The sequence below is a fragment of the Hemiscyllium ocellatum genome, chromosome X (assembly GCF_020745735.1).
Source record: "Hemiscyllium ocellatum isolate sHemOce1 chromosome X, sHemOce1.pat.X.cur, whole genome shotgun sequence".
NCBI classification, from domain to species: Eukaryota; Metazoa; Chordata; class Chondrichthyes; order Orectolobiformes; family Hemiscylliidae; genus Hemiscyllium; species Hemiscyllium ocellatum.
In genome coordinates this window covers 17,384,956-17,403,779 of record NC_083453.1, presented here as the reverse complement: position 1 = coordinate 17,403,779, position 18,824 = coordinate 17,384,956, and the positions used below count along the sequence as shown (strand labels likewise).

Below are 18,824 nucleotides of genomic sequence, written 5' to 3'. Positions count from 1 at the left end.
CACTGTAAAGCAAATATGCACTGGTATTTTACTGTTACTGACCAGAGAAATTTTTTTTTAAATCAAAGCTTAAGAAAGAAATACACCTGGAGCCTCAAACGTAAAGCTTTTGACTGTGAAGTTCTTTTAATAATTTGCATCTAATCAGTGCAAGCAATATTCTACAGCATGGGAGGAGAGAAATGAATTGCACTATCAGTTCAATTAAAAAAGTTGCAGCATTGGTTTGTCATTTTTCAACTCAAGTTATTCTTTAAAAATATTTAATTTTTATCAGAATTGCATTTTAGGACAAAAATGTCTTTAGTCGGAATAGTTTTTGATGTGTTGTCTATCCACCCTAGCTATAAACATTAGATACGCACCTTGGGCTGATTTTGTGGTAGAACTAATTTGGGCATAGTTGCTTGTTCTTCTGCTCCTACCCTCCATTTTCAAACAAAAGTCTGGATTGCTGAATTCTATCTCCTTATTTGATCCATTCTAAATTATGGTGCACGTTGGCCTTTGTGTACAGACTGCACAGGAGGCATAGACTGAAATTTGCTTACCTTGGGGGAATAATTAAATTACTTTTAAAAAGGCGTTTTCAGAAACATTGCCTTGAAATTTCTCTCTTCCTGCTATGGAATGTAGTTTTGGAAGAGTGTTCCGTGTGACAGCCTCTAGTCAAGAAGCCAAAACTGCCCCAGAGTCAACCTGGTGCTGCCACGTTTGTCACTACAACATGTCACTTGAGCAAGTTACTACTAGTCTACTGGTAAGTTTGGAACTGAAGGAGGGAAAAATAATGTACTTTGTACAACATGCATCTGTTTGTAGAAAATGAACAAGGAGGGAAACTAGCTGTGGGTTCACTTTTTGTACCATCCCCAGGTTACACTTCATCTCTCTGACTGGGATCTTTTGCCTTTAAACTTTAGAAGCCTGTTTTAAACCTGTGGTTAATGCAGAAACAAATAATAGTTTTTTCTAACAAAGATGTAGTGGGTGGAAGAGTGATTCTTGATTTCTTCAGTCCAATGAGCGGAAAGTGGGCATAATAATTCTTATCTCTGTTTACTTGTGCATTTTTCTGGATTTTTCTATGGCTGTGAACTTCTCTTCCTTGACAAAATTGTTACTTGCAAGATTTTCCTAATTTTTATCAGCTCCTGACAAGAGGTAGTAATGATATGAAATATATTTTTGGGAAGTATAAAATTAGGATCAGGAGTATGCAGTGCACGCCATTGAAAACACTGAGTAAAGCACACATTGTTTTTACATGGGTCTCATGTAATTCACACTAAGTTATAGAAAATGCTGTTTTGTATGGAGAGTGACAATATGCATCATAATTTTCTCTCTCTCTCTCTCTCTCTCTCTCTCTCTCTCTCTCTCTCTCTCTCTCTCTCTCTCTCACATGACAAGATCTAGTTGCTGTAACAAACTGTGGTCATTCAAAAATTACTTGATCTCTGGAATATGCTGTGGAAATTCCTGTAGGTTTAAAAAATGACTAGTTTACTATCCCTGCAGGGCTTTCATCTTTAGGTAAAGTGTGATAGACATTTTCATACTTGACTCTAAACCTTCTTGCAATTCTGTAACCCTACAGGTCTGTCTTTGTCTCTCTTAACCATGCTTCATAATTAAGTACGGTTTGTCAAGAGGCTTTTTAAATATACTGTTCTGTTTGTGTCGGTAACCCTATTTGTGCCTTTTTCTTTCTCTCATTTCAATTTGAGGTACCGCAGTCCTCTCAATACTTGTCTGGTTGAGAAGGTAACCTAATTGCCAGAGGAAAACAATTTTCAAGCAAGTATCTGTTTAGTAAATAATCTAGGCAGCAGCCCTTTGGGATTGAGTTTATATTTTTGTCCTTGCCCTAGAACTAAAGAATAGTCCTTTGCACACAGCTAATCTGCAGTATGGGGAGTGGAACAGTGCAACATGGGGAGAGAAGGTTCCATCAGAATATCAAATTAGTCTCTGTTTTGACAAATAAGCAGTCTTTATAGTGTATTAATGTTGCAAATGAGTTCTTTAAAACATTAACAATTGTAACTCCTAATGTACAGGGAAGAAGAAGCAGAAAAAGGGAAAGACTCTTACCCTGACTGACTTTCTGGCAGAGGATGGTGGAGGGTCGACCCAATTCTTCATTCCCTCAAAACCTGTCAGCTGGGCAGATGAGACCGATGACTTGGACAGTGAAGGTAAGAGGATCACCAAATTTAATTTCTACCTCTTTTATAATATGTGGGATTCAGCAGTTGTGTAAAAATGCATGTAACAACTGTTTTATTCTTTCATGGGATATGAGCATCACTAGCAAGATGAGCATTTATTGCTCATTTTATAACTGTGTAGGTACGTGCACAATATTGTTGGTGTGGAGTTTTGATCCACAATTGAGCAAGATAGTTCCAAGTCAGGGTGGTGTGAGACTTGGAAATAATGAAGTCTCTGCTGTCCTTCTACATGTTAAGTCACAGGTTTAGGAAGTGCTGTTGAGAAGACCCTGTGCATCTTGTAAATGATGCATGTTATGCCAGTGGTGTTGAGTGTTGGATTAGGTGTGAATCAAAAAGTTCGCTTTCACCTGGAATGTGATAAGTTTAAGTGTTGGGGCTGCGCTAATCTGAGCACGTGAGGACTATTCCATCACACTCCTGCCATGTAAAGAGTAGACAGGCTTTGGGGCAGTAGGAGGGGAGTTACTCTGCACAGTTCCTAGCATCAGGCTTGCTAATGTAGTCTGTTTGCAGGCTGATCCTGTTTTTGGTTTCTAGTAAGTGATAAATTCCCAGGATATTGATGGTGGGATGTTCAGCAGTAGTAATGTCTTTGAAATCAAAGGAAGATGGTTAGATTCTGTCTTGTTGGAGATGGTCATTTCCTGGCACATTTACCACTCTTATGAGTCCAACCTGTGGTGTTCAGGTACTACTGCATACAAGTATATAAACTGCATCAGTATCTGAGAGGTTGTAAGTAGAACTGAGTGCTGCAATCATCAGTGAATATCCTTACTTTTGACCTTATGGAAGGAAGGTCCTTGAAGGAACTGAAGATGGTTGGGCCTAGGATGCTGCTTGGTTTTTTTTTCCTCTCCTCTGCTGAAATTGCTGATGTTTGGATACTGTTCCCATTTTTTTTTTGGCAACTTGTTTGTATAATGTAGTGAAAGTGTGATATTTAATAGTAAATGATTTATCTGCTTTAGTATCTCCCAACTACTCTGGTAAGCAGATCTTCATCTTTTATCCAACTATTTTTTTCTGCAGTGTTACTAATGTGAGACCTGTGATTTTTTTACATGGGAAACTGCAAAGTTCTGTGCCACATGACTTCCCCCATTCTTGAAAGTTATGCTGATTGCTCTATTGGCCAATATTTAGATTCTGAATCAACAGCTGGTTTGTTGAAACAAAATACATAAATGAACAGTATGCAATATAAAATGCAAAATCTCACCACTGTTGTTGTTATTGTTGCACCCGGTAGTATGGATGCTACCTGGTCGCTTTGTTGACACTTTAATATAAGTTCACTTATACTGTGAAACGTGGCATCAAACTAGCCTGGCTTCTCTGCTAGTTGGCACAACATGGAACTTTTTTGAAATTAACAGAAAATACATATTCATCTGGTCTGAGAGCACCTGTGGAGAGAGAAATAGATAACATTTTCAGATCAATAAACTTCTGTCAAAGCTAAAAAGATTCAGAGATGTACCAGGCTTTAAGCAAGGAGGGTGGAGAAGGGAAAAACAACCAGTAAAGAAAAAGTAACCCTAAAGAGGGCACATGTTTAAAATCCAAAATTGAACTGCGTCCAAGGGCTTAACATACCAGGTCAAAGAATTAGGTGCTTTTACTCTGAACAGAGTTTAGCTGAATGACTGGCAAATTGCCTGGATCACTCATCATTCATGTAAAGTCAAATTTTTATCCTTCATGGTACTTTAAGGCTATATTGAAACAAGAAGTGAGCACTCCTTTGTCAATATTAACCGTTAGTTAATCTTTAACAAGAGCTTATGATACTAGGCATGCAGTGTGAAATATACAGTCATTTAACACCCACTTTTCACAAAAATAAAATCAGGTGTTTAAAAATTGGCACCTTGTGAAGGTTACCACGATCAGCCTGTCTGCTCTGAGCTGTGGCTTTGCTTTTGAAAGCTAACCTTTTGTGATTAGGCTTTAAACTCCTCTGCTGCTGCTGCTGGCCGTAAAGGTTGCAAGTTAAAAATTCAATGTAGTTAAAAATCCATCATGTCTTTAACGAGCCTACCGGCTATTCACCACGGTGAATTTTAATGGCACATTATGGTCCTTTCTTGTTTAATAACCACATGCATGCACTTTACATCAAAGAAATAAGATCTACAGTGTTCACGCCACTTCAAAGGGCATCATTTTTATTTTTTAAAATAACCTTCTATGTGTTTAATCAATGTGTTCATTGTATTTTATTTTGATAGTTTCCACTGCCTGGCCTGGAATTGAAGAGGATATTTATAAGCCTGCTATTAACCGGGCATTGCTACCAACAGCACCTCGTGCTGCTCGAGCACCAGATGTTGACATGAACCGTATTCCAAAGCAGCCACCCTACACAGCTTTTCTGGGCAATTTGCCTTATGATGTGTCTGAGGACTCCATCAGAAAGTTCTTCCATGGAATGAATGTAAGTAAATGAGCATAGCATTCTGTTTACCCTGTCAAATCCATTGCAGCGAGGGAAAAGGGAGGAAGAAACAAACTTGGTATTTGTTGAAAGAAATTCTGTCCAGGGTAAACTGTAACTTGTCATGCGTGAGATGTATCACTTTTTGCTTTTTATTTTTGGCTTCCCAAAGATCAGTGCAGTGCGTTTGCCGAGAGAGTCCACCAATCAGGACAGATTGAAAGGATTTGGTTATGCTGAGTTTGACGATGTGGAATCACTCATGAATGCTTTGAGTCTCAATGAAGAGGTAAAGTAAATGTATTCAGCCTATTTATATATGTAATTCTCTAGGCTAAAGTATCACTTCGTAGTATTTTAAAGGTCAATAGTTTTACTAAACCTGGACAATGATATCAATAAGTTCTGACTGTAATTTTCCAGAAATTACCTTCCATGTTTCCTGTTTCTCTGTTTTTTGAGTTGAGGCTATTCAGAAACAATGAGTGCTCTCATTGTGCCCAAGTTCAGGATCAAATGTCTTTTTTCCAACTTGTCATAGATTTATAGATCATGCCAATAAAAGTTCTTCTGTTTTTATATCTTGGTGTCATTTGTAAACCTTCAGCTTTGTTTCTCCTGCCAGTTTCAGTCATTTTCTTTTTGACTGACTGGTGTATGTAACCAATGATGTGGGAGCAAGTTAGCTCAGTTAGTTGGACAGCTAGTTGGATGTGGTTCAGAATATCCCAAATAGCATCGGTTTAAATCCCCTTTCAGGTTGAAGTGGCCCTGGGACTTGCTTCCTCACCTGAAAGTGGAAGGGAGTGTCAAACTACCACTGTTTAAAAGTTGCCAAGAAAAATGGCTGAAAGTGAAGAATCAGCAGACAATGAGACAAAGCTGCATATGTACCATGCCATCTGGTTCATTAATACCCTTTTTTATTTAGGAAATAAATCTGCTATCTTACCTGGTCTGACCTATATGTGACTGTAGTCCTTCTGATGAAGGGCTCTTGCCTGAAACTTTGATTCCCCTGTTCCTCGGATACTGCCTGAGCTGCTGCGCTTTTCCAGCACCCCACTCTCAACTGTGATCTCCAGTATCTGCAGTCCTCACTTACTCCTCCATGTGACTCTAGACCCAGAGGTTGACTTTTAATTGCCCCTGGACAATTAAAGATGGGCAATAAATGCTGTTCCAGTCAGCAATGCTTACATCCAATAAATCAATTTGTAAAAAATCAGTGTAATCCTGAGATGACGTTTATCAATGTCTTCAGCATAAATCCTCATGCTCATTCTCACATGAACCGGATTCTGCAAGTTTTCATCCATTTTCACAAGCTTTTCTCTTTGTGTTCCTTGATCTAGCATGTTGAAAGAATGCACCATTCCCCAAAATTCCCAGTCTCCTGTTCTATCTTGAGTAGTTTTATGCCTAATTGCTGCTTGATAGTATTGTGTTGCTCTTGATTACAGTCCTCTATACTTCCTCTTTTAATGTGCTTCAAGGCCTGGGAGCAAGTGCAGAACTGCAGGGTTTTCATAAACCGGTTCCTCCTGTTATTTTGTTATCTTTTCTTTTCTTTCCATTCCCTTCCCTACCCATCCAGCTTCACTACTGTTTGCTCCTAGTTCCTTGTGTTGCTCTAACCAGAATTAAGTCAAACTAATTCTCACGATCTGCTGGGTCTTAAAGATTTGGTACATTGAGTGCAAATGTCTAAGTGAAACTCATTACCTTCTCTAGATACCATGGGGTTGAAGAAGGTTCTCTCTTGTGTAAGATGGGGAAAAAAAGAGACAGCACCTCGTTGCGTTTTAGCATTTGGTTAACTTTTTTAGAGTCTTGTTACCTCATGTTTAGACTTTGTATGACTCAAACTTAAGACATGGTTGATTGTGGTTCAACAAAATAACTCTTGGGTTTTGTAAAATTATTGGCAGTATGCATGTTTGTGGGAAATTTTCAGTTAATATGCTTTACAGTAGTCCGAAGTGTTTTTAGCACCAATGTTGAAACTTTTTTCTATCTATGATGTTTTTGTTCTTAGATGTTGCAAAATCGAAGAATAAGGGTGGATATCGCTGATCAAGCCCAGGAAAAAGGTATAGTTTCTGATTTAATAGGTTAACTGACCCTCTGAAATGTTTCCTATTCAATGAGAGAAATTGTTGGAGCTAGTATTGAGATTATAACTTCTATTTTCACCAATATTTCTTCAAAGCAAATCAGTGTGTAAATTTCAAGTTAAATAGTCTTTTGAAATAGTTATTTGGATATAACCAAACTGCAAGTTTTGAACATTCTTCTATCAAATACTCTTGTCGATAACTAACTTAGCTATGTAATATTGTACTTTCCCTTTGATCTTGGTCAGTTAACGAAGGACTGATCTAGAAATGTGTGTACTTCATGGCTCACTGGACCACTCAATGTAGATTGTAAATACAAATACAGTTCTGAGAAATTTTTGATGTTTGATTTTAACACCGTGGTTTCTATTTCCGCTTGAACTCAGAAAGAGAATCAGGCAGGGGAGGAGATCGAGACAGAATTCGTGATGCGGAGATGGAGTCTGATTGGAGAGCTAGGCCAACAAGTAACAGCAACGATGATTATCCATTAAGAAGGATGGAAGATTCATTTGGGGACAGTGAGTTCATAAGATTATTTTATGGCTTTACAGGTTAAGGCGATAGTTTAGCATGCTGTCCTTTCTCCTGTAGTGTTGGGCATCAGACGAGATAGATCTCTCTCGTCTTTCCTTTTTTCCTCTTTCGCTCGCTTTCTCTCTCAAGCTTGCTCTATCTCGACATCACCACCCTGCCCTCTCTCCTGTTGTGTGGAGTCATGAGTGAAATTGCAGGTAAGCATCAGACTGTATGCACAATGCAGCTTCACACCAAAGGTATACCGAAGGCTAGTGTGGTAAATTAAACTTGTGCAAAAGGAACATTCTAATTTGGACCTGGGTGTAGGTGACGGAGCATTACCTGACTGTGGCTTGGGAGCTTTTCATACATTTGCAGCCTCTAACATCACTCACCTTGACTTGTGCTTTTTTATTTTGTCAGCACCAGCAAATACTGTTTGCAAAGAAGGTGAGAAGGCAATGGGGGAAAAGATCTATAGCTGAAGGATATAGACATTTTACAAAGCAAAAAAATTAAAATCTAACCAATCTAAAAATAGCATACTCTTCTGGTTCTGGATAACCTTTCCCTCCCGGAGAAAGTGAGGACTGCCGATGCTGGAGATCAGAGCTGAAAATGTGTTGCTGGAAAAGCGCAGCAGGTCAGGCAGCATCCAAAGAGCAGGAGAATCGACGAAATGCCCGAAATGTCGATTCTCCTGCTCTTTAGATGCTGCCTGACCTGCTGCGCTTTTCCAGCAACAAATTTTCAACCTTTCCCTCCCCCTTGGATGAAGTTTAATTTCTGAAGTATAGTAAAGCCAATTGTTATCAAAATTTTAATTTACTGCTTATAGATGTCCATTCAAGTCACAAACTTTGTGTATGATGTTCTTGGACTTTAAAGCCTTTTCCAAATAAAAGAATATTATGAAGTATAGCAAAGGTAACATTGGCAATGTTATTAATTCAGCCTTTTGGTTCTGCTGTCGCTTAAAATCTGGATGTTGAGAATTATTAGCAGAAAAGTAAATCACTGCCGTTTAACTCTGCGAAGCTTTTAATGTTTTTCATCATGTGTCATCTTGTTTAAAGAGTTATTCACGGCAGTGCTCAACAGAACTTAGATTGAAGCATCTGCATAAATGTTAGTGACATTTCAGACGGACAATTGGCAACATTTTTTTAATGATGCTAGGTGAGTGGAGTATCATGGCATTAGTGAAAGGGTAATAAAGAGTTAAGAGCTAAAGATGTGTTGGAAGTAGAGAATAAAGTTCCAGTGCCCTGCTAAGGTAGTGCTATTCTCTGTAGCAGGAAAAATGTGATGTACATTTCAACATTCAAAATGTCAGAACAGTACAGAGTTTGCAAACTTGAAGTATGTGTTGACTAAATTTCAACATGTGTGATGGCTTGGTCTTGGAGGACGTCTTTTCTGCTCCTTCTGAGAAACCCATCAGGAAAATACTAGCAATAAAGGAACAGAAGCAGGCCATTCAGTCCGTTGAGTCTGCTATGCCATTTGGTGAGATTATGGTTGATCTGATAATCAACTCCACTTTGCTGCCTTTAGTGTGTAAATGCTTTCTAAAACCCTGAAACATTCAAACAAAATGTCAAAATTACAGTTGGTTTCTTAGAACTGTGAGAAAGTCTTTTGTAATCAAGAGGATTTGAAACAATATGCTGCTGAGTCTGGATCAACTGAAGATGACATGAGTGATGCAAATGTGTGACGCTGCTGTACTTTTTTTCCTTCACAGTTTGAGAAAACTTATGGCAAACTTATTAATTCCTGACGCATAAACCTGTTTTGTCACCCTTTCCTGTCCAATAACTCTGCAGCTTCTGTTTCACATCTTAACTCTTTCCTGTCACCCCTTCCATAAAACTCTTTATGCTCCCTTGACTCCTTTTAATGTCTGGGTGATTGACTTCCACTCTGGACTCATTTTTAGGTGACAGTTAATAGTCCTTTTCCTTCAGGCACCCTTGACCTTGTTGCCCTTACCGCCTTATCTTTTTTAAAACTCCCTTGAATGGGATGTGGGTGTCAACTGGCATTTGTTACCCTGGAACTGAATGACTGGGCCATTTCAGAAGGCACTCTTTATTGTGTGTCTGGAGTCGTCATAGGCTGCTCTCCTTCCCTGAAGGATATTGGTGAAGGAGATAGGTATTTATAGCGATCAACAATGGGTTTGCCATTAGGCTAGCTTCTAATACCATATTTCTGTATAATTGAGATTTTGCTATTTAAAATGGTGGATTTGAAATCATGTCCCCAGATCGTTAGCCTGGATTATTAGTCCAGTGGTATTAACACTAGACCGCTGCCACTTTCTAATCTAGCAGTAAATCTATTAAAACTCAGCATTTACATTGTTTGCTTTCATCCAGTTGAGTTTCGGGCCTACTTTCACCATTGAGACTACCCTGGCCAAAGCCAAGTCTGACTTCAATGATAATTATTTATTTCTCAACACCTTTTATGGTTGACAACAATATCCACCATCATCACGACTGTGTTTTTATTTTGCAATTTCTATTTTTGTTTCTGATTTCCAGCATCTGCATTTCTTTTGGCCTTTTTTTGTGTTTAGTGTTTAGCTCTCTGCATCTTTGCAAAGTATCATCATTTACTGTGTTGTTTGGCTTTTTGGAACTGCCTCTGAACAATTCTCTTGAAAGAATATCTCTGTGGCTTTATTTCAGAATCCGTTAGATTATCCTCTCCTTTTCTGTTTCTCACCTCGCCACCCTTGGGTGCATGCTTCATTTTATAAAGTACCTTGTTTTAGCAGGCTTACAGAAAACAAACCAAATTTTAATTATTCAAAAATGTATGATATAAAATAGGTCTCGGCTGCTCACAGTGCTAGCAATGTTTTCCCATTTTCAATGTGAAGCTCATCCTTATTAGTACTACTACTGTCAATCACTTACTTCACGAATGTGTGTTTAACACTCAAGTGTGTTGTTGCATGTAGCGCATACAGTTTGGAGGATTTGTGTTTTTGCATTTTAAAGGTGTGCATTATTTTGGTTGTATGATTTCTTGTAATGCTTAACATTTCTGGTACGGTGTTTTGCAGGAACTAGGGACCGTTACGAGTCCCGTGACCGGGATGGTCTTCGTCGAGATGGGGACAGATACAGGGATGACAGCTTCAGGGATCGTGGGTATGACAGAGGTATGTTCACTAATGCTTAACAGCTATAGCGTAGACAGTGAAGCACCTGCCTTCCCAGTACTTTGTGAATCACTGGATGCACAGTGATGAATAAATATTGAAAAGCAATCACCTTCATTGTTTAGGGTATTTAATTTGAGCATAAACGTGCAAGCAGTCTAAATTAGGATTGTGCTAATTAACTTTGGCTACTTATTAATATCACTGGAAATGCTAGTCAAAATCTTTAGGAAAAATCTCAGCATCCCACTCTGCTTAACAATGTTGAATGTCAGCAGAAGTTTCTATTTTTTTTTATATATATATGTATATATTATATATATATAAAAAATCTTACAATAATTTATTTGAAAAGGACTCAAATTTTCAATTTTGTATTGTTGGTTCTTCTGTTAAATGCTTTGTCAGGTATAGTTACATGTTGTCAGTTCCAGCAGTCGAACGAGCAATGCCTTCTGACTAGAATACTGCATCATTTTGTCAGTTCTGTGCTAAAAAGCAATGCACTTAATTTTTTGATGTTAAGCAGTCTGTGTAAATTGGCTGATTTTGTTTAAGCAAATCGTGGGCCAAATGGCCTGTTCTGTGCTGTACTTTTCTCTATGCCTATTATTTCCTTTTGTATTACCTTGAGCAAATGGGTTTCCTATTGATGAACCAGATAGTCAGATAGTAGAGAAACAGATCCTTCATTCCAACTGGTCCATGCTAACTAGGCTTCCCAAACTGAACTAGTCCCATTTGCCTGCGTTTGACCACTATCCCTCTAAACCTTTCCTATTCATGTGCCTATCTAAATGTCTTTTGAATGTTGTAACTGTACCTGCATCTACCACTTCCTCTGGCAGTTCATAGCACAGGTGCAGTCTGTGTGAAAACATTGTCCCTCAGGCCCCTTTTAAAAATCTTTCTCCTCTCAATTTTAAAAGTATGCGCTCTAGTTTTGAACTATCTCAGGGAAAAGATCTTGCTATTTACTGTATCAATGCCCATTATGATTTTATAAAACCTCTAAAAGGTCACCCTCAACCTCCTACACTCCAGGGGGAAAAAGTCCCAGCCTGTCCTTATAACTCAAACTGTCCAGTCCTGGTAACATCCTTGTAAATCTTTTCTGCACCCTCTCTGCTTTAATGATATCAGTTTCCTATAGCAGGGTGACTAGAACTGTACTTGTCCTCCAAAAGTGGCCTCACCAATGTCCTGTACAATCGCAACACTATGTTTCATTCTCAATGGTCTGAACAATGAAGGCAAGCATGCCAAATGCTACCTTTTACCATCCAGTCTACCTGTGATGCAACTTTCAATGAACTAACTATGTTGTTGTGGTTCTGCTCGCCGAACTGGAAGTTTTTGCTGCAAACGTTTCATTCCCTGGCTAGGGAACATCATCAGTGCTGTTGGAGCCTCGTGTGAAGCGCTGCTTTGATGTTTCTTCCGGTATTTATATTGGTTTGTTCTTGCCGCTTCCGGGTGTCAGTTTCAGCTGCAGTGATTTGTATATGGTGTCCAGGTCAATGTGTCTGTTGATGGAGTTTGGGGATGAATGCCATGCTTCTAGGAATTCTCTGGCTGTTCTCTGTCTGGCTTGTCCTATGATAGTGGTGTTTTCCCAGTCAAATTCATGTTGCTGGTTGTCTGAGTGTATGGCTACGAGAGATAGCTGGTCGTGTCGTTTTGTGGCTAGCTGATGTTCATGGATGCGGATTGTTAGCTGTCTTCCTGTTTGTCCTATATAGTGTTTTGTGCAGTCCTTGCATGGTATTTTGTAAACTACGTTAGTTTGGCTCATGCTGGGTATTGGGTCCTTTGTTCTAGTGAGTTGTTGTCTGAGCGTGGATGTTGGCTTGTGTGCTGTTATGAGTCCTAAGGGTCGCAGTAGTCTGGCTGTCAGTTCTGAGACGCTCCTGACGTATGGTAGAGTGGCTAGTCCTTTTGGCTGTGGCATGTCCTCGTTCCTCGGTCTATCTCTTAGGCATCTGGTGATAAAGTTGCGTGGGTATCCGTTTTTGGCGAATACCTTGTATAGATGTTCCTCTTCCTCTTTTCGCAGTTCTGGTGTACTGCAGTGTGTTGTGGCCCTTTTGAATAGTGTCCTGATGCAGCTTCGTTTGTGTGTGTTGGGGTGGTTACTTTCATAGTTTAAGACTTGGTCTGTGTGTGTTGGTTTCCTGTGTACCCTTGTGGTGAATTCTCCGTTGGGTGTTCTCTCTACTAACACGTCTAGGAATGGGAGTTGGCTATCCTTCTCGTGTGAATCGGATTCCTGTGAGTGTGGCGTTGATGATTCGGTGTGTTTTTTCTATATCTGTGTTTTTGATGATTACAAAGGTGTCATCAACATATCTGATCCAGAGTTTGGGTTGGATTTGTGGTATGGCTGTATGTTCTAACCTTTGCATAACTGCCTCTGCTATGAGTCCCGAGACTGGTGATCCCATGGGTATTCCGTTGATTTGTTCGTATATCTGATTGTTGAATGTAAAGTGTGTGGTGAGGCACAGGTCCAGTAGTTTAAGTATGCCGTCCTTGTTGATAGGTTCGGCCTCCTGTGTTCTGTTATGTATGTCCAGTAGGTTGGCTATTGTTTCTCTGGCTAGGGTTTTGTCAATTGAAGTGAACAGTGCCGTCACATCGAATGATACCATGGTTTCTTCTTTGTCTATGTGTGTATTCCTGATGACGTCCAAGAATTCCTGTGTTGATTGTATGGAGTGTTTGGATCCGCTGACTAGGTGTTTCAGTTTTTGTTGTGGTTCTTTGGCCAGTTTGTATGCTGGTGTCCCTGGTAGTGATACTATGGGTCTGAGTGGGATGTCTGGTTTGTGTACTTTGGGTAGTCCATAGAATCTGGGGGTGTTGTTGCTTTCAGGTTTCATTCTTTGCTGGTCCGCTTTGGTTATCTGTCCGTTTTTTTGTAGATTCCTTAGTGTGTTGTTTATTCTATTGGTGAGTTGTGGTGTGGGGTCGGAATCCTTCATTTGGTAGGTGTTGGTGTCTGCGAGTAGTTGTTGTGCTTTACTGATGTAGTCTGATTTATCTAGGATGACCGTCATTCTGCCTTTATCTGCCGGTAGTATGATTATGTTTTTGTCATTTTTCAGTGCTTTCAGTGCTTCCCTCTCCTTGGTGTTGAGGTTATGTGTTTGTCGTTTTCTTATCATCATGGGTACTACCGTTTGTCTCACTGTTTGTTGTGTCTCTTTTGTCAGTCCATTGTTCCTGAGTGTGCTTTCTAGTGCTGCTAGGAAGTCTGCTGTGTTGGCATCCCTGTGGTTGTATTTGAGTCCCTTGGCCAGTATCGTTCTTTCCATGTCTGTGGGAGAGGTTTTTAACCCAGTTGTGTGTTGTAGTGACCTCCTTTTTGTGTGTTAGTTTGTCCATTTTTTCTCTTAGTGCTGTTTTTTTGCGGAGTGTTGTCCTGTTCTGTCCTATAGTGATAGCCTGTTCTATGGTCCGGGTCCATTCCTGATTAGTGGTTTTTGAAATTAACGACTTTTGGCGCGCAATTTCTTGCTTGTATCTGTGCAGTCGGTTGTGAGCGTCTGTGATCATCACCTGGACCATCCTGAATCCGTTCTTCTTGGCTGTTTCCCTGGCTTGTGGGTTATTTACTGGAGGTCTGTACTTGACACATTGTGGAAGGATTTGATTTTTCTGCATTCGTGTGCAGCAAAAACTTCCAGCTTGGCGAGCAGAACCACAACAACGGATACCCGAGCTACAAATCTTCAATCAGATTTTAAACTAACTATGTATCTTCTTCTCCAGATTTCTCTGTTCAACAACACTGTCAGAGCTCTATCATTACCAGTACAAGTCTTGCCTTTGTTCACCTTACCAAAATGCAACACCTCCGATCTATCCAAACTAAACCCCAATTCGTATAATCCTAAAATCCATACAGTATGGAAGCAGGAGATTCAGACCATTTGAGTCCACACTGACCTTCTGCATTGCATCCCACTCAGGACCCCCCAAAACCCCGTCATCTTCTTCACATTCACTATACCACCAATTTTGGTGCCATCTGCAAACTTACTAATCATGCTTTCTGAATTCTCATCCAAATTGTTTATATAAATGGCAAACAGTAGACCCAGCCCTGATCCGTGCAGAACGCCGCTGGTCACAGGCCTCCAGTCCGACAAACAACCTTCTCTCTTCGACTGTCAAACAAATTTTGTATCCAATTGGCAAGCTCTCCCTGAATCCCACATGATCTAACTTTACTGATTATAGTCAGTGCTGATAAATAATCATTTCCTCAAGCACTCTTGAGTGCATTACATTAAGACCCAGGAGTGCAGCAAAGCAAGCTGCAACCTGTGTTTTTGAAAATTTAGAGGAAAGATGCTTTGAGCCCTATCATTACCAGTACAAGACTTGCCTTTGTTCACCTTTTGAGTTTATCCAAGCATTGAAGAGTTTGTCTGAGCTACTAATTTATTGCAGTACTCAAAAACAGGTTGCTCTCTACAGAGGAACCTCGATTATCTGGCATTCGATTAACCAAACTTCGGATCATCCGAACAAGATCGCAGGGTCCCAATGCATGTCTAACTGTTATCCGGCATTCCATTAACTGAACGAAATACTTCCTGCCCGTGTCCTTTTGGATAATAGAGTTTGCTCTGTATTGGATTTCGAAGTGCAGTTTGTGATATGTACTTTTCAAAACTTATGAAAACAATAGTATGGCTATACTGTTAGAACAGATTCATTCAATGGTAATTATCTTTAAAACAGCCCACCTGCCTGTCTTTAATTTTTCTGGCCAAGATTCCAAGTCCGGCCTGTCTTGAATTTGTCCATTAGAAGAAATTAGGACGCAATCCACTCAGCATAGGGGTAGTGCTGCAGGCCAAGATGTGTCCCTTTCCTTAATGACACTTGGTGGTACATACTTCAGGAGTTACAAGGTCCCAGAGGACGTTTTGACAGTGACTGAGGAAACATGTGTGTCAACAGGTAGGGTTCCAGACGGGTGATTTGGTTGTTGGGGGGCGCAGGGGAATTGTCCTTCAGAAGTCTCAATTTCCCAGGTAAATCCCACTGACTCTGTGTCAGGTATTCTGCATGGTGTTGACCTGCAACTCCAATCTACACTACTCTAAAAGCGCACTGGCCATTGGAATATGAATGTGGGTACAGACCAGACCACACGATTTTTTTTTCTCTCCTATTTGAATTTAATTTTATTAATTTTTAGCTATAGGCTATTTACCGTAGATACATTGGCAAGAGCTTCCTTTCATAATTTGGATATGAGTGTTTAGTTTTTGTTCATAAAAGTCCCATTCGGTATCCCCATAAGTTGCATGATCTTTTCTTGAAGTCACTTGTATTAACTTTGGAAATCCGTTTTGTTATACTGTTAACCATGCTTCCCGTCACAAGGTCTTAAAAGTTTTGCCACGTATGATGTTTTTTTTCGCCCTTTTCATATTAAGAAAGAGGTTGGCCTTTCATTTAACTTTCAGAGCTAGGCCTTGCAGTTCTGAATGAGTTTTGGGAGAGACTAGTACAGATTTTAGGTCTTATTTTGAGCTAGATGTTCTATCTGTTTCTCGTTTTTGAATCTGAAAAATCAGCACAAACAAAAGGAAATGATATAATTAGAGCAGGGAGCTTGAATGCACCTTTTGGGGTTGTTTAAGGTTCCACACCAAGAATATTTATAAACAAAACAGCATTCCCTGAGTCTTTGTTCAGGTCAGTCTTGTATCTTAGAGCATGAGAGAGAAGCTTTCTACTATCCTGTGAACGTTTGGTTGTCTGGAGGTGGGAGGGTTAATTTTCAGTCGTCATATGGTGTGAACTGCAGAGAAATATCTGATTTGACGGAAGTCCATTCTTCTATGATTTTAAAAAGAAAAATACTCTCTGGCCTTTAGATGTTTTTAACATACTGGGGAAATTCTGACCATGTTGTAATATATTGCTAACTTAGTGCAGTAGTGTAGCACTCTGTTGTTGAGATTGCTACTGTTATCAATATATTTTTGTTCATAAAATACTCCTGTTGATTAAAGAGAATCTGGATATGCCATCTGGCTTGGTGCATGTCACTGTAATTGCTCGACTGAGTAACTGTAGCAGTAACTTAACCCCTTTAACATCTCATAATTTTGTTTTTAGTATTCCTTGGGACAGTATCCTTTTTACAGTATAAGGGAATATACAATATTTTGAAATATTGGGTGCTATTTATTCCACAAGTGTAGCAGATTGTGTAAATGTGATTAGATTAGATTATTTACAGTGTGGAAACAGGCCCTTCAGCCCAACAAGTCCACACCGACCCGCCGAAGCGCAACCCACCCATACCCCTAACCTAACACTACGGGCAATTTAGCATGGCCAATTCACCTAACCCGCACATTTTTGGACTGTGGGAGGAAACCGGAGCACCCAAAGGAAACCCACGCAGACACGGGGAGAACGTGCAAACTCCACACAGTTGCCTGAGGCAGGAACTGAACCCGGGTCTCTGGCGCTGTGAGGCAGCAGTGCTAACCACTGTGCCACCGTGCCGCCCATGTGATCAATGCTTGGAATTTTCCTGCAAATTAGGCATTCTGCAGAAATGTATATTCTACTGAGACTAATGAAAAATAAATAAGGTTCACTGAGGACAGTGAATTAACAAATTGTATTGATTAGTTAGTGAGTATAAAGGGGTTTTTTGCTTTCATAAGTGAATTGTTTTTATTTGCTCTTGGGATGTTGGCATCACTGACTCAGCCAGTGTTTTTGCTCCTCCCTAATTGTTCTGGAGAAGGCAATGGTGAACATCCTTTTTAAGCAGCTGCAGTCCATGAACTATGGGTACACTGCCAGGGAGTTCCAGGATATAACCCAGAAACAGTGAAGGAAGGGTGATATATTTCCAAGTCAGGATAGTGAGTGACTTGGAGATCAACTTGCAGGTTTGGAAGATGCCAACTCTAGGAGCCTTGAGTTACTGCAGTGCATATAGCGCATGGGAAATCGATCAGATGAGCTGCTTTATTCTGGATGGTGTCAAGCTTCTTGTGATGTAGGCAAATAAGAAATAGAACTAATCAAGGCAAGTACATTTCTACAAGTTCTATATTTTTATTAGTGAAAAGTATCTCAGCCCGATTCAATTGTTTTCTAGGCTCCCGGCGTGTGTTTGGCAGTGGCTTCAGAAGAGATAATTATGATGACAAGCGGAGTGATGATTTCAGAGGTGGTGGTGATCGTTATAGTGACCGCTACAGTGATGGCTTTGACCGCTTTGATAGAAGAGATGAACGGAGAAGTGACTATGGTTCAAGAGATGAAATGAGGCATGAAGATAGAGGTAACTGATGTCTTGCTAAAGTAAATGTTTTAATTTTTTTTCAAAACTTTGAAATACCCTTGGAATAACTCATTGCATTTTGAGCCTTTCTCAGTTGCAGTGAGCTTATGGTAAAAATAAATGTTGAACTTGCCTGAATGTGTCACTTTATGAGTAGATGTTTTATGCACTAATGTCAGTGGGTCCATTTAACTTATCTCTCTCACTTTTGCCTCAGTGGATGCTGTTTTCTCAATTTTATTTTTATTTTTCGTGCTGCAATTTAGAAACTATACTACTCCAGCAAAGTTAGAAAGATTGCTTACAAATTTTGGGACAAAATTATCTTTTCAGTAATTTAGTGCACCTCCATTACTCTGATTCCTACCCCAGTTGTGTTCTACATGTGAGATTATCACCATGCTAAAGGTCACATCGTACTGAGACTCAACAGTACATTGTTGATCTGAAAAGCAGTTTGTTTCTGAAGAAATTAGCAAATAAATATCTTGCCACAACACACTGTCTCCAGTTAATTGCCTGAACAGATTCCTTTATTGTATGCAATATTTTTGTATCTTCTGATGTAGCTTCTAACGACAAGTAAATCTTGACATTTTTAAATTAAGGTAATATATTAGTGATAAAGGAATGTAAAATATGGCCAAATGCTTCTGATTTGGGCTCTTTGGTCAATGATTTCTTGAGTGAATTTGGAATAGTGCAGCATTTTAACTTGTGTTTTATGAAATTGTATCAATAGGTTCCATGCAGAGACCTAAACTGAACCTCAAACCTCGCAGCATTCCAAAAGAAGAAGTTGTCAGAGCTCCTCCAGCGCAGTCATCTGGAAGATCTGCATCCATATTTGGGGCTGCCAAACCAGTAGACACAACAGCTAAAGAACGTGAGGTTGAGGAGCGATTGAAAAAGGAGCAAGAAAAATATCAGCGGCAAATAGAGGATCAAGAAAGAGGGATTAAAGGGGTTAAGCAACCAAGGGAAAGGTTAGTGA

General features: G+C 39.7%; 1 protein-coding gene across 2 annotated transcripts in view; it reads left to right on the top strand.

Moving 5' to 3' along the window:
• The window catches only part of eif4ba (eukaryotic translation initiation factor 4Ba), a 41,757-nt gene that overhangs the window by 9,406 nt on the left and 13,527 nt on the right, over positions 1-18,824 (top strand). For both annotated transcript variants that reach the window (XM_060820885.1, XM_060820884.1), the window contains exons 2-9: positions 2,064-2,201; positions 4,475-4,680; positions 4,853-4,969; positions 6,719-6,773; positions 7,187-7,321; positions 10,399-10,497; positions 17,645-17,830; positions 18,573-18,816. In XM_060820885.1, coding sequence (XP_060676868.1) covers positions 2,064-2,201; positions 4,475-4,680; positions 4,853-4,969; positions 6,719-6,773; positions 7,187-7,321; positions 10,399-10,497; positions 17,645-17,830; positions 18,573-18,816 — 1,180 coding nt within the window. The remainder of the gene's footprint in view (positions 1-2,063; positions 2,202-4,474; positions 4,681-4,852; positions 4,970-6,718; positions 6,774-7,186; positions 7,322-10,398; positions 10,498-17,644; positions 17,831-18,572; positions 18,817-18,824) is intronic.